Source organism: Panicum hallii, chromosome 3 (genome assembly GCF_002211085.1).
Source record: "Panicum hallii strain FIL2 chromosome 3, PHallii_v3.1, whole genome shotgun sequence".
In the NCBI taxonomy this organism is placed as follows: Eukaryota; Viridiplantae; Streptophyta; class Magnoliopsida; order Poales; family Poaceae; genus Panicum; species Panicum hallii.
Window position 1 is genome coordinate 2,689,903 of NC_038044.1, and position 26,886 is coordinate 2,716,788.

Below are 26,886 nucleotides of genomic sequence, written 5' to 3' on the forward strand. Positions count from 1 at the left end.
TTGCACAAGGTCAAAACCATATGCCTGGAGATTCAAACAAATCTACAGTATAATGCATTAATATATATAGCGGAAATTATGCTCTACTTCAGTTCAATCACTACAAGATTTGAGTTACAAGGAAGACCAAAATGCATAAAGCATCCTCAGTTCATAACATGCGTTCCAATGGATTCTACATTATGATGTTAGCCGCACAAAATTGATATCCAGATAACATTATAACAGCAGAACAGGAGGCCTCCGGCCAAAATTTGCGACTGAGGACATTTACCTCAAGAACATTCTAGCTAAAGACTTCGTAAAACTTCTCAATGACGAGCAAACCCGAGTCAATGGATTCGAGCGGATCCTTCCGGAGCCGATGCCTCAAGCAGTTTGGAATGACAGTAGCAATGTCCTCCACTGTGACCTTGTCCCTTCCTTTCAATGAGGCCAACGCCTTGGCAGCCCTGTTTGTGACAATATCACCTCTAAGCCCATCAACATTCAACTCAGAGCACACCTTGGATATCTTGACACGGAGGTCATGGTCGATCTGCACGGCACCAAGGTTACTCCGTGCGGATGAGATCTGGTCCTGGAGCTTCTCCTGCTCCTCTTTGTAGGAGTCACGGAAGGCCTTTGGGTCTCTGTCGAACCGAGCCCTCTCTTCCACGATTTTCACCCTGAGCTCGGCGTCCCTGACCGTACCGACCTGCGCGTGCATCCCGAACCTGTCCAGCAGCTGCGGCCGGAGCTCCCCTTCCTCCGGGTTACCAGAGCCGATGAGGATGAACCGGGCGGGGTGGGATATGGAGATACCCTCCCTCTCCACCGTGTTCCACCCCGACGCGGCAGAATCCAGCAGCACGTCGACGAGGTGGTCGTCCAGCAGATTGACCTCGTCGACGTAGAGTATCCCCCTGTTGGCCTTGGCGAGCAGGCCCGGCTCGAAGGCCTTGACGCCCTCTGTGAGCGCCTTCTCGATGTCGATGGTGCCGCAGACCCTGTCCTCGGTGGCGCCGAGGGGCAGGTCGACCATGGTGATCTTGGCGGTGGTGACGGGGAGGCTGGTGTCCCCCTGGAGGACCCGCTCGCGGACCTCGGGGCCCATGACCTCCGGGTCGTCCGGGTCGGAGTTGAAGGGATCGCCGATGACGACGCGGATGTCCGGGAGCAGGTCGACGAGGGAGCGCACGGTGGTGGACTTGCCGGTGCCCCTGTCGCCCATGATCATGACGCCGCCGATCTTGGGGTCGATGACGTTGAGCAGCAGGCAGAGCTTCATCTCGTCCTGCCCCACGATCGCCGCGAACGGGTACACGGGGCGCTGGCTCTCCTTGCCGCTCGACGCCTTCGCCTCCTGCGCGAATCGAGAAGCGGCGCGGCGCCGCGCGCATTTGAGAAACGGATGCGAAATGCGGGGGGAAGGATTACGCGGGGGGACTGGTTACCTGCTCGGCGGCGGTGGGGGCGGCGACATTGCAGATGGTGAACCGGCCGCGGCGGAACCCGAGCCCCTTCCTGGACGGCGGAATGCGCCCTGCGAGTAAGCTGGAGAGTGAGCCGAGGAGTGTTCGATTCGGCGCTGGCAAACAGAGGGGAGGGGAGGGAGATGTAAGATGTTGTTACCTGAGGAGGCTGCGGCGGTGAGGGCGAGAGGGCGGGAGGTCGAGGCCGGGAGGAGGGCCCTCGCGGCGGAGGTGGGGGAGAAGGTGGAGAATGGGGAGGCCATGGTGGTGGGGAGGAGGGGCATGGATGGGAAGGCTGCGTGGAAGGCGAGGAGGAGGAAAGGGGATAGGAGGAGATGGGTGGGCTAGGGGATAAGCCGCGCGATCCTCGAGGGGTGCTGCGATTGGAGGAGGCGGCGCTGGGCGGAATCGCCAGTGCGCCACGAGAAGGCCCGCTCGGAACTCTCTGTGGTGAGCTGCGATTGCGTTGCTGTCTGATGACATTGCCACGAATTTTGGCCTTCTGGGCCTTTCTCAGTGGACGCACGTGAGACAATACACCTGTTCTTTTCTTCTTCCTCAGTCGAATTCAGAAGTTGGAGGAAACATTTTGAAGCGGAGATGAGACTTCAGCCACGCGGGTGTTTGGATCCCACGCTAAACTTTAACCCATATCACATCGAATATTTGGTTACTGATTAAAAATATTAAATATAGATTAATTATAAAATTAATTGCTCTGATGGAGGCTAATTGGTAAGACGAATCTATTAAACCTACTTAGCCCATGATTTATACAGTAAACATACGCTATTGCTAATGATGAATTAATTAGGTTTAATAGATTTATCCCGCGAAATAACCTCCATCTCTATAATTAGTTTCATAACTGGTCTATATTTAATACTCATGTGAGATGAAGTAAAGTTTAATATTCGGATCCAAACACCCGCGAAGTTTGGGCGTCTGTATCCCAGATCCTGGCACCAGCACTCCAGCAGGCGATAGATCGACACAAGTCTGGGCGTGATAGAAACCAGCAAGCAAGCAAAATGACATGAAAATCTGTCGACATCAATGTTGATATCATAGAAAGCTGCTGCAGCGTGTGACGGAAAAATACATGAATGCATTCCGAGTGATTTTTAGTCAGTCAGGCAGCGGAAATGCATGTCCTGTTTACATGGCTTTGCTTTCTGAATTTTATTACTACCTACCAACAACTCCAAACAGAACCCAGATATCCACTCGCATAGACTCATGACTCAAATCTAAACAACATTACAACTTGGATGAGATGATGGCTTCGATTCAACATCACCGTCATCTGTACCATCCAACACTGATAAAACAATGAAAACAGCTACCAGTTAATTTTTCTTAGGTTAATTCTTCAGCGTGGAAAAACCTGAGCGACACTGCCACAACGTTGATGCTTCATTGCAGATTTTACTAGAATGCCAGAGTTATCGACCATACATTGCTGCCTCTGTGTCCCGCACAGGACTATACAAGTTAGTAGAATGCGATGCTGTATGCAAGCCTCCGCTTGTGCTGCTTCTCGAATCCATTAATCAAGTCATCGATAATTTCCTCCCAGTCACCGTCAATTGCTTCAAGCTGGAACAGAAAAACAAATATATACAAGTTAACTTTGCTCACCAAAAACAAGCACAGCTGCTTTGATACATTCAAATTTGTATGCGGTAACTTTGCAAAACTGAGTATCTGCCATGGGGTGCAGTCGGGCAGAACATTTTGGCAAATAGTTGACAAGAACAAAAGGGCATTCTGCAATCATAACTGGTAGGGACATTACATGAGGAAACAAAAGAAATACCTCAAATAAACATCATTTTATCAAATAAGATGAAAAGTTCTTTACACTGAGGATGCTGATTTCATAAACTGGTTCTCACTGCATAAAAGGTGTCTACTGAAATGTTTCTCCTACACTATTTTTCAAGGGACAAGAGGTCTCAAGATATGAACTACCATATATTTGATCAAAATTCAAGAGGAAACAGTGATGTGTGCCTTTATTTCCAAATCACTGATAATGGGGGTTCTTCAGATCTATGAATGTTAGCAATAATATCAACATTCAAGTAGAGAATCAAAACATGGGATGATGGGAATGTCACGAATTTGAGCTTATTAACCACAGATACCAAACACAACTATATGCACCAATCAGGGCAACTGAATTACGTGAGAATCCACTGGTTGAAAATAGTTATGCTATAACCATAACAGTGACAGAGCAAGAAATGAATGCAAGCGTTGGTTAGCAAAGTCACTTTTATTACTATTGCAGTATATAATCATGATAGGAAATGCATGAGCACCCCCTGCAGGATCCTCACTCAGTTGCCAAACCCTAGCCACTAGGCAGCCTTTCTTATCTCCGCATTCCCTTTCTCCTTGCTCCCATCAATTGCCTTCCACCACCACTAGCAAATCCCCCCCCCCCCCAAAACTCCCTAAGCGTGCAATGACATCAGTGAATGACAACTGCAACCCTCGAACTAGATTAGGAGTGTAATGGAAGGCTTGGTTCTCTTTGGGCATTTGACTCATTCAGGTGGAATCTATTTTGATTTTTATCATTCAGTTTTTATTTACTAGAAGTCTTGAACTGACACTTAATTTTAATTCTACTGTCAACTTAAGCACACTTATAGGTCCCTCGCCTACGTGGCCTTAGATCCCCAGTACTTTGGCAAGTTAATAATTGCTCAGCCAGCTAACAGTGGGAACAGCTTATGTACTACATAATGTTATGTTACTTTGATACCTTCTGGCACAACTCTACAGCAAGCTTTGCCCCAACACCAGCTTCTTCATGGTTATCTTTGACATCCATATTGATTATCGGCACACTCTTCATCAGCTTTGGTTCGCGGTTGTTCATATCTGGACACAAACAACGAATTTTGCTTCCATTAGTGAATGCCACCGCTTATAACAGCTTGATAATCTCCTAGACCAAAATCCAGTTCCAGTTGAGACGTGAATGAATTTACCTTCAACAACCAAGTCAAAGACCCTCTCCTCAAAGGTCATTATCATATCAAACACCCCATCACCAGCATTATCCTGCCACCGCTGAGGCGCCAGCTTCACTGAGGTGTTCCTCTTCAGCATTGGCAGCAGCCCGTTCCTCTTGTACCTGGATGGTTCACCACAGAAAATGCACAGTTTCAAGCAAGAGGAACACACGAACAAGCGAGGAGAAACATTCCTGACGGCCCAATTCAGCAAGTATCTGTCTTGTTCAAACAATTTTTCACAAGGGTTTACTTAGTAGATAGATACATTGCAAACAAAGCCCACCCAAATTTGCATAAGATTAGTATGGTTGCTATCTGTTTCCATCAAATGCACGCTAAGTCTCGTACGAACCCCATCCAAACCCATAAAAAAAATCAACGGTATTTTCTCAAATCAATCAAGGAAAAATAAAAGGAGCATCAAGGGGCAACAGGATGGGGTAAGCTTTAGGGGCTCCCCGGGCTCAGGAGAGGGAAGATGATAATAGAGTATTTGTACTCACAGGTCGGGATCCTTGCGGCGGAGGTCGTCGTAGATGGCGCCGTAGGGGGTGCCGAAGTCGTAGACGTTGGGCTCGTGGAGGGAGGGGCCGGGGAGCTTGACGTGGGTGCCGGTGCCGTAGGACTCGACGTCGAGCCCCGCGCGCCCCAGCTGCGAGTGCGCCTCCATGCTTCGGTTCATGTTGGACGAGCACACCATCGCGAACCGCCACCTCTTGCCCTCCGCAACCACCATCTCGGCTCCGCCGCCGGCGAGGTAGGGGTCCCGTCAGGTCAGGCTCGCCGCTCTCTCTCGACCAGGACCTCGCTCTGACCTGAGGCTGTTCGGGACGATGCGCTTTGAGATTCGGGTGGGCGGTCCTGAATGAAACGATGCGATGGTTTCGGGGGGTGCGGGGTGTGTGGTTGTCTTGGACCGGAGCTTCCCAATTCGGCCCATTAGGCCTTGATTTCAAGGGCCTTGATCGCGCTAAGGGTATGTGATGTGGAAGCCCAAGCAAAGAGCCTTTTTCATGGGCTGGCTCCTGAGCCGATTCAAAAAGGTTACAACATGCGGCCTGTTTCTATTGGTATTTTCTTTTCTTTTTTTGAGGTTATCTCTACTGGTATTTTCAGTAGGCACATCCGCACATGCTCCGTACGGGAGTACAACTCTATCACTATATAAAAAAAAACTTGACTACGTAGAAGGGAATGGGGTTCATTAGCCTATGCAGTGATGTCGGATGTTCAAGAGGATACAAATGATAATACAAAGGTGCGTTGGGCAGAGCTTCTGGAGCTGATTCTTTACTATGCTAAATACATTAGGAGCTCTTCCAAATAGTTTTTCAGAAAAAAAATTCTCTGCTGATTCTGTGAAATAAACTAAGAGGTTAGGAGCTGAAAAAAGTAACTTCTTTTAATTTTATGAAGCGATTCTCCATCATAATTTTAAAAGTTTATGCTAGAGAATAAAAAAAAATTACTATCAGCTATAGAAACACTTATGTTAGAGAATCAACTCCATAGAGAATCGGAATCTCTACCAAACTGAACAGATTCACTCAGATATCAGATAGTTTACGCCTTGTTAATTAATAATTATGATCATGCTATGAAGTTGATTTTCATTTGTTGTCCCAAGGAGAAGGTAGCAAAGTGAAACGACAATGGAAAGAAGCAGCGGCTCAAGCGAAGAAGGTAGTATGCGAAGATAACAACCATCTCGACCGAAACTCTATGAACTAGGTCAACCGAAAGCGGCTGGTGACTCAATTTAATTTGAGTTTTAGGTTCAAAATTTATGAGGTGGTTAATGACATAATATCATATATTAAGGAAGTAGTTATTATATAATTTGTTCCTTAGGATTATTTTAGTATTAAATGCTCTAACATACAAATCAATCATAAGAAATTCCTATTTATATTTCTAATATAAGTTATGATGACACATGTCACGTTTCAAATCTTTTTTGAAACATACAAAAATTAGCTGATCCATGGATAAAAGAAAGATAAATCTCCTTTACGAGACAGATTGTTTGGGCTTCTATTCGGAGGGCTCGGTAGCAAAATGGACTTTATTCCGATTTTCGAAAATCGGACTCTAGCCCTTCCCCGTTCTTTGCTGTGCTTTAAGCCAACAGGCCCCACTCGCCTTGGTGCCTGCTGCAAAGTAGGGTTCCACCGCCCACCTCCGCCACCATGGCGCGCGCCGCCGCCTCAAGGCTCGCCGCCGCGGCGATGTCTTCCCCTACGGTGAGCTACCTCCTCCAGTCTCTCATCCCCTTTCTCACTTTCTCCTCCATCCAACCCCGAGTCCCCGCGGCTAACCGCTTTGCCTCCGTGCCAGCGCGAGCTGTTCGCCCGCCACCTCGCCGCCGCCGCGGCCACGGCGTGGACCGGGCCATCGCGGCTGTTCGAACCAGGTGAGCCGCCTTGCGTGGAACGTTAGATGCCTTCCGAATGGATTGCTCGAGGCAGGCCTGTGCACGTGCGTTGCTAATCCGGTGAATTGGGCAGGGAGGGAGCGGCGGAGCACGAGCTGGTGGTGCCCGAGCAGGTCTTTCCATGGTGAGTACATCGGCCGATATGATGGCTCACGTTTCCATTTTTTCGTACGCAGTAGTTCATCTTGTGAAAGTAAATGTGGCTTGATGTATATGCTACAGCTGGTCCCGAAATGACAATTAAAACGAACCACATGTTCTGGTTAAGGTTAGCTCTGTCTTTCTGCTTTCTGCCTGGGGAGCCAGCATTTTTACCATTTGCATACAATTTTGTTAGAATCGTGTAATTAAATCATCTGATTCATTTAAGAGCCACCATCCCAAGTGATCTCCAGGATGATCCATACACATAAAAAACAACAACAACAAACCTTTTATTTCCAATCAAGTTGTGGGAGACTAGAGATCATAAAACCCAACACTAGGCACCCCATATCCAAAAAAATAAAAAATACTGGGCACCAAAATAAACAACTAACTGGATTGTCTTTGCCGTTTGCTGATACTAAGTTTTCTTTGCCCTGTGTTAGGTGCTTAGGGTTGCTTCTTTAATAATTATAAATTTTATTTCTTAAACGTGTTTGCTATTATTTTTGATGCACTAGTGCCTATGATAAAACATCTGCATTTCCATGATGTTAGCCACAAGGAGGATGAATGCAAGGGATTATTATGATGTGCTTGGAGTGAGCAAGGATGCTTCTGCACCAGATATAAAGAAGGCATATTATGCGGTATGCATCTTTATTTGTCTTAGTGAGGATGTGCACTACCTTTGGAAACAAAGCTAGGGTACTGTCTATTGATTGGACATCATTAAACTTCTGGGGTTTCATATTCCTTAATTCCCCAATGTTACTGTACTCGAATGCTGAATAGGGATGGCCCAAATGAATGCCGGCGTGTTGTTTGGCTTATATTCTTTTGTTTGCTTACCAATGCAAATGCTACAGTACAAACTTGTTTGTAGTTGCTACATATGATTGGTTTCTATACTTGAACCTTGAACCACAAGGTCCAGAACGTGTTCTGGCCATTGTTTGGCTGCATTTTCGTTCCTGATTTCTATTATCTGATAGCTGAGCCAGGAAAAACTCCATTTAAACCCAATCAAGGCCTCAACTATAGTGGATTTCATCCTCGAGGCCTCAACTATGAAAATAATTTTGCTACACGTTTAATCATCAAAAGCAGTGCGAATCTTCAGTTCTTCACCTTGTCCTAATGCAACCTTGGCATTCTGTTGACTTTATCCTAGGTAAGTAGATGCTAGTGTAGCTTCAATCATCAACATCTATTCAACCTTTCCTTCCTTTCTTCCTAATATCTCCACCCGCGCTTCTCTCCTCTGTAGTCTGCACCCACATTACCAGGGGTGGCTCAAGCCTTCCATCCAGGTGTCGAGCTTGGGCTGATAGTTTTCTCCATTGATGACCTGCGCCTGCTCTTTGGCTATCTGCCTCCCCCCTATGTGCATCTCAACCTTGCTGCCTGGAGGGCTTAAGGTCCAGTTGTCTCAAGCTGATAGTTTCCCTTAGCTCACTGCTGCTGTCCTCTCTCCCGAGAGTCCAGATCCAGGGCACTTCACCCACTTCACTTCTTGGCCCCCTATTGATGGTTCTACCTCCTGTGATCTGTTCAGTTTTTCTTGTGCTCGTGATTTGCTTGGCTATGCTTCTCGCCTCTTCTCTGTGCACTTTTTCTGCAACTACTTTTAATCTTTGCTTCTCTGCTATTTCTTGTTCTCTTTGCTTTTCCTTTGACAGTATCTATTGTAACCATCCCTCTACTATGGTACTTACTGTAATACTGGTTAACTTTGTGTCTCTGATATGGGATACCAGTATGGTGATATTTATACGGCGAAACTGCAATATGCAATTTGGAAAACAACCCTATGATACTATGGGGAAAGTGCTGGTATCGGATAGTGAAAGTATTGGTGATACATGGCTGATTAACCTATCTAATGTGCAACTACCACAAGATTTATATGATTTCCTGTTCAGCTCATGCTACTTTTTGCTCATCTAATTGTTGCCTGGATGTCTGGGTGATGCTTAGGGGCACACCTTGTTGGTTCGGTGCTTAGGCGCCTGGGATGGTCCATGCTGATTGAGTAATCATATTTTGGATATGGAAACTCATGTACAGAAAAGCATAAACTAAACACCTGTAGAACTCGTCAAGACTTAAGATGACCTGCTTCTGTGTATGGATAATCAGAGCAGAGTTTCAATGCAGAAGATAACATTTCAATGATAAGATGGACAGATAACTCTAGATTCAGGTAAAATAAGCCAGGGTCAGCCAATGGGGATTCCACAAATGGGAACGTCCTTCCATTCCAACCCAGATTGCATCTTGGGATCAATTTGGCCATTTGTGCTTTGCATGCTGACTGTATCATCCTCTCCATAATTTTATTTTCTTCCATTTTTGCTCCCATTGATTTGGTTTCTTCTCCTTTGTGTAATCTGATAAACTTTTGTTTTTACTGAACTTATCATTCTTCTCCAGCTTGCAAAGAAGTTCCATCCTGATACCAATAAAGATGATGCTGATGCAGAAAAAAAATTTCAGGAAGTTAACCGTGCCTATGAGGTATGAGGTTCTTGCAGATAATGTAGTTACCTTTTATGAACCATAAATTCATAGTACATGATCATTGTAAATGCTGATATTATCTGTGCATTTTTCAGGTCTTGAAGGATGATGATAAGCGTGAAATATATGATCAGGTTATTGGCATTTCTCTTTTTTATGAAACAAAAATTCTGATAATATAAAACTATGATAAACTTGTACCTTTTGTGTTTATCTTCGCTTGCTTAGCTGGTAGCAGCATTAACTTCCATAACTCATGAAACCTTCTTTTGCCATAACAGTAAAATATTTTGTGCTCAGTATAACTTTTTTAATTGGCAGCTTGGACCAGAAGCATTTGAGCGTCATGCATCAGGCGGTGACCCTGCAGGGCAGGGTTTTCCTCAGGGTAACCCATTTGGTGACATCTTTGGCGACGTAAGAGCGTCCTCGGGATTTTATTTTATGTATCATAAATTTGCCCTAGATTGATCTGTACTCTCATTTTATTAGACCTGTCATTTGGTGAAGTTATGCATGAGACCTATGATTCACAACTTAAATATGCGATATTTCTGTTCGATTGTTTTGCCAGCTGCAACTGTGAAAAACATGAATGGAAAAGAAATTGTATGCAGGTGGCCATGAAAAATCATGTTACAAGATTGTAATATTTTTATATTAAGTTCTATTATTTTGTTTCTTCTGTGTTGGCCTTTGTCTATGTTGTAACATGCAATGAACGCAGCTTTTGATTTTAATATAAACACCATATTAGCCTTTGTCATGCGGCAGGCTAAACATGATTTGAACAGTACCTTCTCAATATTTAGCAAATTCCTCTGTTCATCTCTCTTATGCATATAATTCACTCCTTGTTTATCTGCATTTGAACTGTTGTACGCACCTGATATATTTTAATTTTATTGTCCACCAGATCTTTGATAATGCATACAGAGGAGGCCAAGATGTCAAGGTTCAATTAGTTTTCGCTGTATTTGTTTGCTTTCAATCAAACATATCGATGCAATGGTTGTTTTCTTCATCCCACGAACTGTAGGTTTCTGTTGAACTATCATTCATGGAAGCTGTCCAAGGCTGCAGAAAAACCATTACATATGAAGCTGATACTTTCTGTGGAACTTGCAGTATGTGCTTCTGCTTGTATATTCATTTCATTGATGATCCTCCCCTTTTGTTCTTGTTTTTAATCCGAACTTCTATTTTGTTTTTGCAGATGGAAGTGGTGTTCCCCCTGGAACTGTGCCTAAAACATGTAAAACATGTAAAGGTTCCGGTGTGGTAAGTATCCTTTGCCAACACATTTTCCCATGGCATGTTTCTTACAGATGGCATTTTAGCAAGTTGATTCCGTTCGCAAATTCCTTTTGTTTCGGTCATTCATAGCAATTTTTTTGTCCCACCAAATGCCCTGGAAGTGAAAGTGTTAACTGTTTCCTTGTTCTGTCTTGTGTGTTTTGAGCTCCAACAACAGTATATTAGATAGGAGTGCTCTGACCATCAACATGTTGTCACGAATGCAGATATTCATGCAGAAGGGTATATTTACTGTTGAATGTACGTGTTCAATATGCAATGGAAGCGGAAAAATTGTGAAGGTGAATTTTTATAATTTTTCACTAGTATATTCATGTAAATTTGTTAGTAAGTTGTACACTATAAAATCTCATTTGTCATGGGCCATGGTCATTGCCTTGAAATGTTAAGCAACATTTGTGTCGCTTTGAGTGTACTTAGTTCTTTAGGGGATTTTTTTTTTCTGACCAGCATTTTACTGCATACCTATATATGTGGTTTATCACTTGCGATGATGTTTTTTTCCCCTTCATGGCTTAACTTGAAAAACGATTTGTAGAATTTTTGCAAGACTTGCAAAGGAGAACAGGTAGTTAAGGGGAAAATGTCAGTCAAGCTAGACATAATGGCAGGTAAGGAGGAATTTTCTTTACTGATATATGTGTATGCTTGACATGCTATCTGAATTTTCTGTTCGTTATGCAAAATGTTAACTACATATATTTCTTTTTTCCTGGTGGTTTGTATGCTGTAAAGTGTAAACTAGTGGTATAAGTAAGACTACTACTAGCCTATGCGGAATTCCAAGAGATTCCAACTGGCGTACTTGGTATTATACATATAACGTCTTTTATGCACTACCACTACTAAGTTAAATATACAAGGCAAATAAATCATCGAGCTGCCCTGTTATAAAATATGATTTTACTGAATCATTCAGCATTTCTGCTTGTTCTGTCAACATTTGACACTTTCCTACAGTTATGCAATCACAGGTATTTATTGTGAAATGAATATTGCCATACTTGTGTTTTGGGTATATTATAACTGGAATCCCTTTTCAGGAATTGATGATAATGACACCATGAAGGTTTTTGGTAAGGGCGGTGCAGATGTTGAGCGCAATAAGCCTGGTGACCTTTATGTTACTATCAAGGTTCCATTTTTTTTCCTCTGTATATGCCAACTCTTGCCCTGAATTTAGCCAGTACTATGCAAGATCTCAAGAAAGTAAAAGATGAAATTAATTTTCATTTTCCTATTACAGGTCAGAGAGGACCCTATCTTTCGACGAGAAGGCAACCATGTGCATGTTGATTCTGTTTTAAGCATTTCCCAGGTCAATCTCTTTCTTTAACTTTTTTTTGTTTTTTACTCTGATCAAGGTACATGTCCATGCTATGCAAGTTTCATCTTTGTTTCAAATAAAATCAATTTACATCTTACTAGTAGCAAGCACACAGTAAGCAATCCTGCTTTCTTTTGTGCCATCACATGGTGTACGCTTGGAGTATCCGACTTGAGCTAGGATTTAGTTGACATTAGATATTTTTCTTCTTTTCTGTAGAGAAAAAATGACAAAAGGTATACCATGAGAAGTAACAAAGTGCTTGGATACCTTTTGTCCACTTGGGCCCCAGCCATAGAATTCAAGAAACTGCCTCCCACATGCAAGAGATTTATTTTTACACATCTGTGTGGTTACCTCTTTCTCCATCCTTCCCCTCAATCTGAATTCTCATTCTGAGGCTTGTCTGGTGGCAACTGGGTAGATACGCCATCTGACCACCAGCCTCTATCAGCACTGGCGTTTCCACCACTCAAGCCTCCATTGACTCTTCCAAACACTAGACCACACCATCTCTTGATCTTTATTAGTCGCCACTTGCCATAGATTTAAGCAGTAAATGTGCATGGCTGGGGTAGGGCGATTTGGTGGCAAGGGCAAGTAGGCACGGCCAGGCATGTCAGAGCAGCTATCATGGTCCCTCGCATGGCCGGGCATGCCAGAGCAGCTATCATGGGTGAAGAGCTCTAAATTCTAAAACAGTAAACTGCTCATTTACAGGCTGTTCTAGGTGGAACGGTCTCGGTACCAACCCTCACTGGAAATGTTACAGTCAAGGTATGTGTTCATTCTTATGAAGTTTCACATTCTTCCTGCAATACTGCCAATCACTGCAGCATACCTCTACTTGATGTCCTAAGTGTTGCCGTGCTCGTGATATTATTTGTCTAGGTTCGCCAAGGTACCCAACCGGGAGAGAAGGTCGTCCTTCGGGGCAAAGGTTTGTTATTGGAGTTACCATATGACCCCCCCTTTTAATGGATTTTTGGATTAGTTCATTAATCGCTCTGGCCTTTTGCTCCATGATAACTGGTGAAAGAGAAGCATGCTGAATGATATTTATTAGTTTTTTCTGTTCTTTTGTTAGATGATAGTAATGTAATTAACATATATACTTTTATTTTCAGGAATAAAAGCAAGAAAATCATCGATGTTTGGGAATCAATATGTTCACTTCAATATCAGGATTCCAACGTAGGCTTGCCGCCTCCAGCAAATTGTCATTTCAATTTTATTCGACAAAGCGGTAGGGTAATCAGAAAAATATTCCTCTTTTTTCAGGGAGGTCACACAACGGCAACGGGAGTTGATAGAGGAGTTCGATAAAGAGGAATCCACAGATCGGGAAAGGGTTGCGGCTGCCTCTGGTTGAAATTTTCGGCCTCTGCCATTCATTGGTCATATACACCCACCACTAGTTGATGGCCCCAGCGCCCTCTATAAGGTGCTGTAGGCACCAAAACTTGTAACATTTTGACCCTTATATAGCAGCTGTATGATGTATGATGTATGATGTATATACATTGAGCGCTGTTGCTACGCAAAATTACCGTAGCATTTTCAATTCTTTATGTTATCCATTATATGGGGAACTAGGGACGGATCAAAGATAGTGATAATCTTTTGATGTGTGCCGTAGCTTTTGTTACGCCATGGAATGGTGGCCTTCAGTAATAATCTTTTGATGTGTGCCGTGTATGATGAGTGACTGAGTGAGCCTGTGGATTTTGGGACGAGAAAGTTTGTATATGCAATTTTGTGAGACACTAATCAGTTTGCTTTATATACTGTTATTTCAAAAAAAAATGCTCGGTACATATGCAAGAGCCATCGGTTAAACAAGTGTCGAGAAAAAAAACGAAAGTAGGAGAAAGAAAAGTTAGGAAAAGGGTGGCCACCGCACATGAGAGCAGGATTGCATATGCAGCCCGCCATTTGGGCCCAACTCTGTGAACGGGAACTGGGCCCGACCCCAGCAGGCTCACCGGCGGCTAAGGAAGGGATTGGATTCGGTAGGGCCCGCCTGACGGAGCGGAGAGCGAGCAGCAGCCTCAGGCGAGAGCGACACAAGTGGCGAGAGCCAAACCGCAACTTAACGAGGCGAAACCCCCTCTCCCCCTCGCTGATTCGCGCCGCCGCCGCCCGCCGCCCTCGCGAAGCACCTACGCGCCCCTTTTGCGCCGCCGTCTGGAAGGTACGCGACTACCTATTCACTCTCCTCCTCTGATTCTCCTCATTGTTGTCGCCGCAGTTTGAATTCTGTTGACTATGTGTACGTGGATTGGGGTAGTGGTGGGGGCTGGGGGCGATCTGATTCACCTTCGGGAGACTCCTACGGCCTCGGGAATGCTTTGCGCGACTGTCGCTTGCTTACTGCGCTGTGGTTGGGGCTATGCAATTCTCTTTCGAGGAAAAGGGTGCCCTGTAACCTTTGTTACTGCCCACAAATTTCTGGTGACCAAGCAGGATGGATGCTTGTATTCAATTCTATAATCACAATGGGAGTACTGAATACATACTTCAGTCTACGGATGCATTCAAGTGTGTCTTTAGGAGATGGCTGTCATTGTACTAGAAGGTCAAAGATTAGCAGCTATACACGCTGCTGTACTTTTACCTTATAGGTCAGAATGGTGTATAATTAACCGGTCCCTTTTCTGGCAATAAGTGGGGTGGTTGTTCTGCTCCATGGACCAGGTTAGATAAAAGGAGTAATCGTGCAGTTAGTCTCTTCTCATGTTCAAAAAGTTCCTTTGATATCACAATCTGGACCTGGAACCTTGAAAATTTTTACCTCATAGTTAGTACTTCTCTGCAGGTTTTCGCCTCAGGGCACCTACTGTAGCTACAAGGACCAGCCTTGCAGAAGTATGAATCCTTATTTTGTTGGTTTCCTTGTCCCCGTCGCGGTCTCCCTGCTGCTCCGCAAGAGGAGAAAGGCCGAAAGGAAGAGGGGAGTGCAAGTCGAGGTTGGTGGAGAGCCTGGATATGCAGTCCGTAACTATCGGTTTGAACAGCCTGTTGAGACACACTGGGAAGGGGTGTCCACCCTTGCTGAGCTTTTCGAGCAATCTTGCAAGGAGTATGTCTACATGCCCCTCTTTGGCACCAGGAAGCTCATTTCGAGGGAAATTGAATCAGCACCTGGTGGAAGATCATTTGAGAAGCTTCATCTTGGCGAGTATGAATGGAAGTGTTACGCTGAGGCCTTCAAGAGCGTCCGTGACTTCTCATCTGGCCTAATTCGATTAGGCCACCAGAAGAATGAGCGTGTTGCAATTTTTGCTGAGACGAAAGCTGAATGGCAGGTTGCTTTGCAGGTAGCGTCTTCTCTCTTCTCTCCCAAGATAAAGATAGACTAGTGAATGCATTTTTGTTCTCTTCACTAGCAATTTGCAATACTGAAGTAAACCAAGGTCACTGGCCACTTTATATCTATAACGAATCAAATACATGGTTGATGGCTGTGTTAAATCATATCAGTGTGAAGTTCCCCTTTTTCGCTTTGCCTCATTTCTCATCTTAGTGTTGTGTTATGAAACCCTTGCATCCTGAAATTCTGAGTTACACATTCTTTTTCATTTGCAAGGCATGCTTCAGACAAAATATTACAGTTGTCACCATCTATGCCTCATTGGGAGAGGAAGCATTGTGCCACTCACTAAGTGAGGTCAGTACTGTCACTTGTCTCATGTTGTCTCTAATTGCTAAGTTTTCATGTGATCTGCTTATCTTGGTTGATCAAGACAAATCAGTTCGTACTATTAGTGGCATTTTTTCTAACAGACATGAGAAAATAATCTGTAGCAGTTGCATGTATGTGTCATTCCTAATGCCGCTGTTTCAAGTAATTAACACCTGCCTGCTATTTGGTGTGCTTCTATGTTTAACTAATTTGTCCATTTTGCTCTCCAGACTGAGGTCACTACTGTAATTTGTGGTCAGAAAGAACTAAAAAAGTTGATTGATATAAGTGGGCAGCTTGACACTGTAACACGTGTTGTATATATCAATGAGGAAGGCATCTCGGATGAAGTTTCTTTAGCTCGAAACAGCACTAGCTGGATAATTGAGTCATTTGATGAAGTGGGTAGGTTAGGAACTGAAGCACCTGTTGAAGCAAACATGCCTCTCCCATCTGATGTTGCAGTGATAATGTACACAAGTGGTAGCACCGGATTACCCAAGGTTTGTTTTATACATCCTGGTTCTTTTCATTTTGTTGTTCTTTCTGTATCATTTTTTCTTGCGTACTAGAATTTATGAGGGGAGTTGATTCATAACATGCTTAAATAACCAAAGAAGTGCAGTTTCTGTAATTATATGTCTTCTGCTGAACTGACATGCATCTGAATTGTTTGTAGGGAGTTATGATGACCCACCGCAATGTCCTGGCTACACTCTCAGCAGTTATGACAATAGTGCCTGCACTTGGTAGTAAAGATATATACTTGGCCTACCTCCCACTTGCACACATTCTTGAGCTGGCAGCTGAGGTAGCTTTCAGTTGGCATCTGAATGGGCCAAATCTGGTCACATTATTGTTTATTAATCTTCATTCACCACATGCAAAACTGTGCTTTTTAGGCACTAATGGCTGCTGTCGGGGCCTCCATCGGATACGGATCACCTTTGACCCTGACTGATACATCGAACAAAATAAAAAAGGGAACTCTAGGTGATGCTTCGGCACTGAAACCAACATTGATGACTGCTGTACCTGCTATACTTGATCGTGTTCGTGATGGTGTGAGGAAAAAGGTAATGCCCTTTACACTGTTCTGGTTCAGTGTTCTTTATTGGTTATTGACTGCTATCATTGGTGCTGAGGTGGCTTCAGGTGGATGCTACGGGTGGTGTAGCAAAGAAATTGTTTGACATTGGCTATAACCGGCGGCTTGCAGCAATCAATGGAAGCTGGCTTGGTGCCTGGGGATTGGAGAAACTCTTGTGGGATACGCTTGTTTTCGGAAAGGTGCGTGCAATTTTGGGAGGAAAGATTCGTTTTGTACTCTCAGGTGGAGCACCTCTATCTGGGGATACTCAGAGATTTATCAATATATGCCTTGGGTAAGATTATTTAAATCCTCATTTTGTTGTCTGATGGCAATTCTCTTGGTTGTCCTAGTCTAAAATTGACAATCTCGTGCAATTTCAGGGCTCCAATAGGGCAAGGGTATGGTCTGACTGAAACTTGTGCTGGTGGTACATTTTCTGAGTATGATGATACATCTGTTGGCCGTGTTGGTGCTCCACTACCTTGTTCATATATTAAGGTCAGCTTCGGTTTGTTAGCCATATTTCAATTTGAGGTGGATCGATTTTTCGTAACAAAGCTGCTTTTGTCCCATTGTTTGATCTGTGTGGATATATTTATAATCTTTTTGATACCTAAGAAGGTTTTTATATTGAAGATCTTCCTTAATTGGGGAATAAGTTGTTTATTGTTCTTGTTTTCAAGATGAGTTACATGCTTGTGCTTTGAATTTTCTGGCTTGTTGATCCTATGTCTCAGTGGAGATTAGTTCTCGTGATAGTACAGTCATTGTTTCGTGTTAACTGTTAACCTCTTGCAATTTCTGACATATTGGCCATTGTATTTTCAGTTGATCGACTGGCCTGAAGGTGGATACTTAATAACTGATTCACCTATGCCTCGGGGAGAAATAGTCATAGGGGGTCCTAATGTAACCAAAGGCTACTTCAGGAATGAAGCCAAAACAAATGAAGTTTACAAGGTATTCTTGCCAATGTTTTCACAGGATACTTCATGAAATGCACTGATAAGTTTTTCACGATTCATGTAATCATATATCTCATATTTCTTGTGAAGGATGATGAAAAAGGTATGCGGTGGTTCTATTCTGGTGACATTGGACGTTTCCATCCAGATGGCTGCCTTGAAATCATTGACCGTAAGAAAGATATTGTGAAGCTTCAACATGGCGAATATGTATCTCTGGGGAAGGTAGGCAATATTGTAGTTCTGGTCAGACTGGCTGATTGCACTACTTAACTGATTGGACGATTACAGGTGGAGGCTGCTTTGATTGTGAGCCCATATGTGGAGAATATCATGGTTCACGCTGATCCTTTCCACAACTACTGCGTTGCACTTGTGGCAGCTGCACGCAATGAGCTGGAGAGCTGGGCTTCGCAGCAAGGAATTACATATAGTGATTTCTCAGATTTGTGCCAGAAGGAAGAGGCTGTTAAAGAAGTGCTTGGATCTTTAGCAAAGGTTTGTGTTCTCTATTGACCCCTGTCAACATCTGGTTGCTATACTGTGGTTGGATCATTACAGATGTTTCATGCTTGGCTCAATGCTTTTGCATTTGCATTTATATGGAACACAAGAATTAGGCATCCATGGACCACCATGGTCTCACTCATACATGCATTCATTTTTTTTCTTGCATATATATAGATGTAAGAACTTATTTATAAGTTCAACTCTACAAGTATGCATCCATCGCATTCATTCATATTGTTCTCAGTTATAATTTCTCAATAATGCCATACATGTTATCTTAGTGTGTTTCAGAAGCAGCATGATATTTATTCCCACTTTTGGTCCAAACCAAGCCATGACTGTAGCTTCATATGTGTTTACATCATTGGCAACCCTTCTTTATACCTGAGGCCAACGATAATATCCACGTACTCATGCACACTTAAAGTTACAAGCATGTTGGGCAAGACAAATCATATGTAGTTTGAGCACTGATGCACTTGCCACTCAGGCTGCAAAGCAAGCTCGACTTGAGAGGTTTGAGATCCCAGCCAAAATCAAGTTGATACCAGAGCCATGGACCCCCGAGTCGGGCCTCGTCACTGCTGCCCTTAAGCTCAAGAGGGAGGTGATCAGGAAGACGTATGAGAATGATCTGGCTCAGTTGTATGCCTAACGGTTCTGCCACTCCTTTTGACACGTTCAGCTGTGGAGATGATATAGAGGGCCAACATGTCAATGTTAAAAGGGACCATTCTCGAGGTAGTTGATCATGAGGATTGTGTTTTTTGTTCCGATGGAGGAGGGTACCCTTGAGTTTTAAGTTGTGGCTTCTCTTTGATGATGAGAAGCTATCCCGCCGTTTCAAGAGCACTTCGATGTAGCCTCATATGATGCTTCCTGCAAGTGTTTAAAATAAAATGGCATCGGATTCTTGTTGCTTTTGTTCTCTTATCCTGAGATAACTGTTGGCTGCTGGTTTTTATCTTGAATGGTGCGGTGCCTCTGTTCTTCAGTTCGTCGAGGTTTTAGACAATGGTCAACCGGATCTCATGGAAAAACTGTCGGTATCCTCGCTGAATTCGTTCGTATTGCAGTGGCACGAGATCTAAATTTAACCCTGCCAAGACTATCACATCTGTTTCATGAATGGGTACACACGCTGCTATTCTATACTACTGTAATATATTTTTAGCTAGCTGGTGCCCGTTTATTGTAGTTTGCAAGTTGCTTGTCGGGCTATATTCAACATTTTACACAGAGTTGTATTTGAATCTGGAAGTTCAGAAAAAACACACAAGTCCTCTATATGTTCAGAAAAACCTTTTAATCTGCCACTCCCTTGCCAACCACTACAAAGGGCATTGCTCCCACCCAAAGTCACACGTAACGAACTGTCGATCTCCACTGCGGCCTTGACGGTTGCAGCACCGACCTTCTTTGGGACTAGTAGCCGTCGATGCTACAGTGGAAGTCGACGGTTGGTTGAGAAGATGAGGATCTTGTAGTACTTCTATGTTTAGAAAAACATTCATTTTCTTATTTGAATCTTGTTGAATTTGCAAAGCTTAAGACGGAGGCGGAGAAGTTTCGCTCAAATCTCGTTGCTTATTGTAAGACAAATAAGTCGGTGTGCCCTCAAAATATGTCGTAAAATTATTCTTAGTTACTTTTTATGTTTGCAGATAAAATATTTTTGAAGCTACTTATAATCAGATTATTAAAAGCTGTACCAAATCCTGCCAAAACTTCCCTGATGGTTCAATATGCCTTCTATATGCTCCTGTCACGAAATTGACTTCTTTAGTCGGAGTTGCGTCTCACCTGCGCACTTTCGTACCAGCAACCTGGTTCGAATTTAATCCATATTCAGCACATCTTTGCGCCATTACCATGTGATTTCGTATTTAGGGGAGAAAATACAAAGATCGCGTTTTCAGCTCCGACAAAGTTTGCCGGAATTCGTGAAAAGATTTTGCGGTTTTCGTGACCCTCGAGGCAACCAAAGAAAATACGGCAAAAAAAAAGAGGAGGCATGACTCGTCATCTGCCCGCACTCTCTTTCCTCTCCCTCTGCTGCTGGCGCCCCCAACCCCGACGGTCGCCGCCTGCTCGCTCCCTCACCCGCCGCCGCCGCCGCCTCCGCGTTCCCGTCGCAGCGCGTCCGTCCGCCGGCCATGGCGACGGTGGAAGGGTACAAGATAGAGGTGGGATTCATTAATTTCTCTTACTTTCGGTGGTTGGGGTGATGGGTTCGCAATCGCATCTCCCCCAATCTTTCAGCTCGGGAGACGGCTAAAGATAGCATTTTCGTCTAGCTGCGCAGCCGCCTGGATTAGGCCCAAGAACACGGCGATCTGCGGCGACCATGGAGACCGGCGACATGGCCGGCGGTGGCAGGGAGGGGGAGCGGGAGAGGCCCCTCGGATACGTCCTCTCGCTCCCGGCGGCGGCGCTGCCTTTGCCCGTCGCCGTCTCCTGCCTCGACGCCACGGTCCCGCGCAAGGCGCGCAGCCGCCCCCGCCTCCGCGCCCAGCCGTGCTCCTGGTGGACCTTCGAGCTCCCCGTCCCCGCGCCGGAGGAGGCAAAGAGCCCAGCCCTCGCAGCGAATCCGCCCCGTCCCCCGCGCCCGCGCCCGCGCGTGTGCCATGCCCCGCCCCCCGACCCCCATACCCCCGCGCCAACCATGGAGAGGCCGGCGAAGAGGACGAGGAGGTGCCTGCAGTGCGGAGCGGCCGAGACGCCGCAGTGGAGGTCGGGGCCGATGGGGTCGGGCACGCTCTGCAACGCCTGCGGGGTCCGGCTCAAGGCGGCCGGGGCGCTGCGGGAGCAGGTGCATCGCCCCCCGCCGGCGACCGCTAGGACGGTCGCCGAGCCGCCGCCCGAGAGCCCCGTCAGCCCAGTGTCAGACTCGTCGCCGGACGGCCCGATCTGGGAGCCCGGGTCAGTTCCCGACGTTTACCTGCTGAGGAAGAAGCCGCCGAAGCAGGGTAGGTCTCCGCCTGCGAGGACGGAGGCCGCGTCGCCGCCGGCGGTGTTCCTGGTCAAGAAGAAGAAGAAGAAGAAGGCGCCGAAGACGCCGAAGAAGAAGCCGTGGCGGCCTCGGAAGTCGGCGAAGCGGTGCCTACACTGCGGCTCGTCGTCGACGCCGCAGTGGCGGGAGGGTCCGATGGGCCGCAGCACGCTGTGCAACGCGTGCGGCGTGCGGTACAGGCAGGGGCGGCTGCTGCCGGAGTACCGGCCGCTGGCGAGCCCCACCTTCGAGCCGTCGGAGCACGCCAACAGGCACAGCCAGGTGATCCAGCTTCACCGACAGCGGAAGAGCCAGAAGAGCCAGCAACCCCTGCCAACGGAGGAGCCGCGACCCGTGGACGACCCGACCGGCGCGCTAGCGTGCAGCGGCGGCGATGACCCGATGAACGTGCTCCTGCCCCGGCGATGGCACAACAAGAACGAGTACCCGCCAACACCGCTCCACCAGCCCCTGCCGCAGCCGGCGGACAGCCTCGCCGGCGACCAACACGTTGGGGACATCGACGACTCGGCCCAAGGACGTGGCGGCGGCGGCAGCAATGACCCAAACGACGCGCCGAGCTCGCTGGACTCGTTGCTGCTCGAAGGGCCGTCGGCGCCGCTGATCGTCGACGGAGACGAGTCCTTGATCGACTAGCTAGCCTATCCAACTAGAGAAAATCAGCTGAGATGAGAATAGTAATCTTCTTCGGCCTCTTTTTTTTTCCGGTAACTTTATCGATTTGGTTGTGTGTATCTGTTCCTCTTGGAAATTTTTCGTGTAGGATTTGATCATGGCAGGATTTGGAGCAACGCTGCAGCCAATTCTGAGAGTTATACAGTCAGATACGTGCAATGGGAGCATGCTTGCCTGCAGCTGTGCCTTTTCATGACTCTCAACACAAATGGTACTCCAGTCTTGTCGATGTGAAGTGAGAGCCGAATTGGGCAAGCCGATGTGCAGGTGGAGTACCCAAATGATATTCCTCTGACTCAAAACCTACCTATTCCTAGGGATGCAGTTGCAGATTGGGCACGGTGATGCTTCTTCTCTCTTTTGCTCTGCATCCAAAAGCAAGAGAGAGAACAGAGAAGGATGCCGCCTGCCTAAAATCTTTGCCATGTTTCACTGAACTGGGAGGAAACTGCTGATGTGTCTCTGATGTCTTGGAAAGTTTTCGTGACGAGCTTGGTCGCTACCTTTGTCATGGCAGGATTTGTTCATTTGTAGTAATGCTATCCAGCCAAAAGGTTGGCTGCAAGCCTGCAACAGAGGTGATGGTGCATGGCAGTGATGATACATGCAGCAGGAGTATGCTTGCCTGATACCGTGCCCTCATCATCTGATCACTATTTCCATGTTTCAGTCAACTGTGAGGAAACTGTGTCCCTGTTCTGAGCTCCAACTAGTGGTTCGCCAGGCCACACTGCACTTACGAGCAATGTGTCTTTTATCGCGTCCTCAGTAGTCAGCATGTATTGCCACCTTGACATTGTGTTGGTTGTGTTGTTTTTTGGCCTGTCTAGCCCACCCTCTAGGTTTTTTTAAGGGCCCAAAATACCCGCGCCCTCAAGGTGTTTTAAAGGCCCAAAACAACTGGACCGTCTAATCCAGCTGCCTGTTTTGATAAAACGGGCCATCCTTCTTCTTCCTCCGCCATTCCATTTAATTCTTTCTCCCGACGCTGGTCGCAGTCGCAGCCACTTCACCCTCATCCCACCCCTCCAAGTGTCTTCTCCAGTTCCTGCCGCTAGAGATGCCGCCACCACCCTCCCCCGTGCTAAACACTGACCATGCCCCGCCAACTCAGCCAGCAGGCCCCACGTCACCACGGCACGAACCATGGCTTCCGCCTGGTTAACATGCCCCATCAGGCTCCCTAGCTTCAAGCCTGTTGCCCAATCCTGAAATCCCAAGCCCTAACTTCAATCCCTGACTTTGCCGGAGGTGGGATAGGAGCTTTGGGGGCAAACTTTGTAGTGGTCATCGTATCCACAATGTTCCCCGTTGAAATAAACCTAATGAGGTTCGTATTGAGGTGATCAATCATCATCACTGTTGAGATTCAATCTATCAATCATCACTATTGAGATCCGACCTACAAGCTTGTCACGCATCTAGCATAAACGGACAATGTACAATTTCCACTACTAAAAAAGGTTTTATAGGCGGGTAAAAATATATTTTTAGGGTTGGGTGCCGCACCTGCTCCTACTTCTCGCAGCTAGAAATATTATTTTTAGGGGCGGGTAACCCGCGCCTGCCCTGAAAATGATTTCTACCGCCCCTAGAAATCGATTTCTAAGGCTACAAATCAATTTCTAGAAAATAGAAAAATAAAATAAAAATCAAAAACAGCAAAAGAAAAAAGAAAAAATATAGCAGCCAACCAGTCCCTATACTATCGAGGTATAATTTTTTTGACGAAATATGCACAATTGCATTATCCGGGATCTGAAGCTCAAGCCTTACGCGTACCTTCCTCTCCACTATACTACACTGTCGCTTATGACTCTGTAAGCTATGCTATTCTTTTATATTAACTCTAAATTCATTTGTAGGGACGGATGTCGCCATCACCCGCTCCTTACAAATCCATTTCTAGGAGCAGGTAATGCCACCACCTGCCCCTAAAAATATTTTTCTACTTTATTTTAAAAATTTATTTAAATTTTTACATATAGCAAAACAAATAAAAAAAGTAAAACTTCTACACTACGATTATTGTGAACTGTAGATAAAAAAATAGGGCAATATATTTTAGTGTATATAAAGGTTAAGATTGTGGAAATCTCAAAGTATGACTTGAGTTGTATGAGATACTATGTAGTCATAGCTATTAGACAATTTATAATAATTTTTTAACTATCAAATGAACTTAAATGAAAAAGTTAGCAACTATAAAATTGTAGGTCTTGTCAATCTCTACAATTTTGGTATAAAGTATGACTTCATCTGAGATCATATGAAAAGTTATGAATTTTTTTTGCGTGGGACTATTTGGGCAGGTGACGCCATCATCCGTGCCTAAAAGTGCATTTCTAGGGGGTGGGTGGTGGCGTCACTCACCCCTGCAAATGCATTTCTAGGGATAGGTGATGGCGTCATCCGTCTCAAAAAATGGTGGTCATTTCTAGAGACGGGTGATATCATCACCCGCCACTAAAAATGTATTTCCAGGGACGGGTCAATTGGTATAGTAATCCCGCTTCATTTGTAGGAGTGGGTTAGATTTTGACCCACCCTTAGAAAAAAGAGGTATTGCCACAAAATATTTTTATAGTAGTGTCCGTTAAGGCACAAGCCGACAATCTACAGTTCCATTATCATTCGTTGAGATAAGGAGCAAACCGATGTGAACACAAAGGGGAAGTACACTTACCGACAAGCTACAAGTTCTATTTGGCAAGGGAAAATGAAAAATCACAAATCATGGAAAGCCGACAATCCTAAATCTCATTAAGGTAAGATGTAAAACCGCAAACCGACGAGCTAAAAGTTCCTTACGGAAAGGGAGGAATGAAAAACTATAAATGTGTTAGGCACTTGATGGAAGCCGACAATCCACGGTGCAAGCCGATTTACAAACACCAGGACACAAACTTACAAAAGTTCATTATGTGACAGGCACCCATTATCTATATCAACATTAACCGTGAACTATACAAAAGCTAGGTTATCTATACAGTACAGAAAAAACTCTATGGAAGCCTCCTCAACTTTCTAATTGATGTATAAGACTATTGGAAATTAGTTGGAATACCATTAGTTTCGTCTCATCTGTAACATCCATCTATATGAGCTTTGTAGCCAACCTTTTGTTTTTTCCGTAACCTTTTATTTGATCTGGCCGCATGTGCTGTACACTCCAGCTGTACGTGGGCTGCTATAGTCACACTCGGTTACTAGTTATTACTATCTCCATTTTAAATTATAATTTATTTTAATTTTTTCTATATATATAGTTTTTGTTATGCATTTAGATATACACTATACTTAAGTGTGTAGAAAAAATATATATCTGTAATTTGGAATGGAAGGAGTACCGACGACAGTTTAGAGTGCCTTTGCGCGGCCGGAGGAAGCTTCCTCGCTGCCCGGGCAGGGCCGCCGCCGGCCGTCTCCGGTGGTCGTCGCGCGCCTTCCAACGGCAGTGGTACCTGACCGCGGCCTTTCCGTGAGATGCATGCAGGCATGCAGCCCCGCCCCGGCTGCCTGCAGTGCAGTTACTGTGTACCGGCCGGTGTCTGCTAGTGACGCATTAATTGAAACAACGAAATGGAGTAGCAGCAGGGCGGTTCCCAGTAGATTATCAATTCTATTTTTAATATCAAAATATTTTAGTGGTTAGTAAAATACATCTCCTTCTTACTTAAATATAGGAAGATTCCTTTCTATACCTGCTTATCCATTGAGTATAGTAAAAAAAATTATGTGGCACTAATTTAATGTCTGCATGACACTATGCACTAAGATTTATCTTAATTATGCGGTTTCTGCTATTTTAAGATTTAAATCTTGTAATTTTTAGTTAACGGTTAGGCTTACAAGATGCAAATTTTATTATATATACAAAAGTGGCATCATGGATTCATATCATCCATAAATGCATCAGGCACGGGCACAAATAATCGACACTATGCAAATGTGTTATACACATGTGCAAATTAAACCGACAATAATCCACAAGTAGAGTCTCGAGATCGACTATAACGTGCAAATTAAACTCTAGTATCGAAATAAATGCCTAGTCGCCATTGCTTTGATAAACTTGCTCTAATAATAAGCTCTCGTAATCTTTTGAAAAAAGATTCCTAAGTACATATGATATGATGGCATACACATCTCTGCCTGTAAATTCGTCTCGTCTGTAGTTTTGTTTTGCCGGTAACTAACAGAGCCTAGCAGAAATTGGCTGGAGTGTTAGGCTGGCGCGCGATGAGCCTATGAAGTTAAACGCCTGCCGAAAAAAAATGGTGGAGCCCTGTGCATCCCTGCTGTTGGATCACCACGCGTCGGCCATCCGGAGCAGTCCCGGCCGGAGTAGCTAGGGCTACACAGGAGAGGAGAGGAGAGCCCGTTGGGCGTTGGCACCCCAGCTCCTACCAGTCTCCCAGTATTTCTAGACGCAGACAGCGCTGCCTCCTTCTGGTTCGAGCGAGGAGCCACCCCACCCCAGCCATGGCGTGCTCCCGCTGCCTCCCTCCTGGTCGCGGAGGACGGAGCGAGCAGGAGACGCCGGTCCCCTTCGTAAAATTTTTGAAATGTGTGAAAACCATTTTGCACACCGCACACTTTGTAGCAGCCAAAGACACACAAGTGTTTTACTCATATGCAGCTATATATAATTTTGTTCTTTCTGTAACACAAACAAGGCGACCATGATCGTCGAGCGGGAAGAAGAAGAACT

The 26,886-nt window shown here is 45.1% G+C and overlaps 5 protein-coding genes across 6 annotated transcripts; 3 read left to right on the forward strand and 2 right to left on the reverse strand.

The window, feature by feature from the left end:
* Nucleotides 1–67: 67 nt before the first annotated feature.
* Nucleotides 68–1,844, reverse strand: LOC112885986 (magnesium-chelatase subunit ChlI, chloroplastic). Its single transcript, XM_025951714.1, has 3 exons — nucleotides 1,615–1,844; nucleotides 1,437–1,525; nucleotides 68–1,345 (listed from the first exon to the last, which is right to left on the reverse strand). Exons 1-3 carry the CDS (start codon nucleotides 1,736–1,738, stop codon nucleotides 287–289), a joined length of 1,272 nt encoding a protein of 423 aa, XP_025807499.1. The 5' UTR covers nucleotides 1,739–1,844; the 3' UTR covers nucleotides 68–286.
* A 696-nt stretch (nucleotides 1,845–2,540) lies between these two features.
* LOC112885987 (RNA polymerase II subunit A C-terminal domain phosphatase SSU72) lies at nucleotides 2,541–5,342 on the reverse strand. Its single transcript, XM_025951715.1, has 4 exons — nucleotides 4,990–5,342; nucleotides 4,460–4,605; nucleotides 4,231–4,349; nucleotides 2,541–3,053 (listed from the first exon to the last, which is right to left on the reverse strand). Exons 1-4 carry the CDS (start codon nucleotides 5,220–5,222, stop codon nucleotides 2,949–2,951), a joined length of 603 nt encoding a protein of 200 aa, XP_025807500.1. The 5' UTR covers nucleotides 5,223–5,342; the 3' UTR covers nucleotides 2,541–2,948.
* Nucleotides 5,343–6,580: 1,238 nt separating this feature from the next.
* LOC112886854 (chaperone protein dnaJ GFA2, mitochondrial-like) lies at nucleotides 6,581–13,929 on the forward strand. Its single transcript, XM_025952867.1, has 18 exons — nucleotides 6,581–6,729; nucleotides 6,824–6,899; nucleotides 6,994–7,044; nucleotides 7,623–7,714; nucleotides 9,501–9,584; nucleotides 9,683–9,721; nucleotides 9,909–10,004; nucleotides 10,504–10,542; nucleotides 10,627–10,714; nucleotides 10,804–10,868; nucleotides 11,111–11,185; nucleotides 11,443–11,515; nucleotides 11,948–12,039; nucleotides 12,151–12,222; nucleotides 12,952–13,008; nucleotides 13,123–13,171; nucleotides 13,359–13,425; nucleotides 13,513–13,929. Exons 1-18 carry the CDS (start codon nucleotides 6,676–6,678, stop codon nucleotides 13,601–13,603), a joined length of 1,260 nt encoding a protein of 419 aa, XP_025808652.1. The 5' UTR covers nucleotides 6,581–6,675; the 3' UTR covers nucleotides 13,604–13,929.
* A 338-nt stretch (nucleotides 13,930–14,267) lies between these two features.
* LOC112886016 (long chain acyl-CoA synthetase 9, chloroplastic-like) lies at nucleotides 14,268–19,478 on the forward strand. Of its 2 annotated transcripts, none has more exons than XM_025951753.1 (12): nucleotides 14,268–14,425; nucleotides 15,050–15,551; nucleotides 15,821–15,901; nucleotides 16,147–16,419; nucleotides 16,596–16,727; nucleotides 16,819–16,992; nucleotides 17,072–17,301; nucleotides 17,390–17,507; nucleotides 17,838–17,969; nucleotides 18,065–18,199; nucleotides 18,266–18,472; nucleotides 18,975–19,478. In XM_025951753.1, exons 2-12 carry the CDS (start codon nucleotides 15,102–15,104, stop codon nucleotides 19,137–19,139), a joined length of 2,097 nt encoding a protein of 698 aa, XP_025807538.1. In that variant the 5' UTR covers nucleotides 14,268–14,425; nucleotides 15,050–15,101; the 3' UTR covers nucleotides 19,140–19,478. The 2 variants fall into 2 exon arrangements, with proteins under 2 accessions (XP_025807538.1, XP_025807539.1); XM_025951754.1 differs by having other exon boundaries at nucleotides 18,766–18,986.
* Nucleotides 19,479–20,486: 1,008 nt separating this feature from the next.
* On the forward strand, nucleotides 20,487–22,674 carry LOC112884044 (pollen-specific leucine-rich repeat extensin-like protein 2). Its single transcript, XM_025949355.1, has 2 exons — nucleotides 20,487–20,670; nucleotides 20,782–22,674. The coding sequence occupies exons 1-2, from the start codon at nucleotides 20,499–20,501 to the stop codon at nucleotides 22,131–22,133; spliced, it is 1,524 nt and encodes a 507-aa protein (XP_025805140.1). The 5' UTR covers nucleotides 20,487–20,498; the 3' UTR covers nucleotides 22,134–22,674.
* Nucleotides 22,675–26,886: the final 4,212 nt, after the last annotated feature.

Coding starts and splice junctions, on each gene's coding strand:
- LOC112884044 (XM_025949355.1), top strand. CDS start 20,499: ATGACTCGTCATCTGCCCGCACTCTCTTTCCTCTCCCTCTGCTGCTGG. Junction 20,671..20,781: donor TGGAAGGGTACAAGATAGAG/GTGGGATTCATT, acceptor ATTTTCGTCTAG/CTGCGCAGCCGCCTGGATTA.
- LOC112886016 (XM_025951753.1), top strand. CDS start 15,102: ATGAATCCTTATTTTGTTGGTTTCCTTGTCCCCGTCGCGGTCTCCCTG. Junction 17,508..17,837: donor TACCTTGTTCATATATTAAG/GTCAGCTTCGGT, acceptor TTGTATTTTCAG/TTGATCGACTGGCCTGAAGG. Junction 18,200..18,265: donor AATATGTATCTCTGGGGAAG/GTAGGCAATATT, acceptor GGACGATTACAG/GTGGAGGCTGCTTTGATTGT.
- LOC112885987 (XM_025951715.1), bottom strand. CDS start 5,222: ATGGTGGTTGCGGAGGGCAAGAGGTGGCGGTTCGCGATGGTGTGCTCG. Junction 4,606..4,989: donor CGCCGCAAGGATCCCGACCT/GTGAGTACAAAT, acceptor TGAACCATCCAG/GTACAAGAGGAACGGGCTGC. Junction 4,350..4,459: donor CTTTGACTTGGTTGTTGAAG/GTAAATTCATTC, acceptor GTTTGTGTCCAG/ATATGAACAACCGCGAACCA.
- LOC112885986 (XM_025951714.1), bottom strand. CDS start 1,738: ATGCCCCTCCTCCCCACCACCATGGCCTCCCCATTCTCCACCTTCTCC. Junction 1,526..1,614: donor CACCGCCGCAGCCTCCTCAG/GTAACAACATCT, acceptor GCTTACTCGCAG/GGCGCATTCCGCCGTCCAGG. Junction 1,346..1,436: donor CCCCCACCGCCGCCGAGCAG/GTAACCAGTCCC, acceptor CGATTCGCGCAG/GAGGCGAAGGCGTCGAGCGG.
- LOC112886854 (XM_025952867.1), top strand. CDS start 6,676: ATGGCGCGCGCCGCCGCCTCAAGGCTCGCCGCCGCGGCGATGTCTTCC. Junction 10,005..10,503: donor TTGGTGACATCTTTGGCGAC/GTAAGAGCGTCC, acceptor ATTGTCCACCAG/ATCTTTGATAATGCATACAG. Junction 11,186..11,442: donor GAAGCGGAAAAATTGTGAAG/GTGAATTTTTAT, acceptor AACGATTTGTAG/AATTTTTGCAAGACTTGCAA.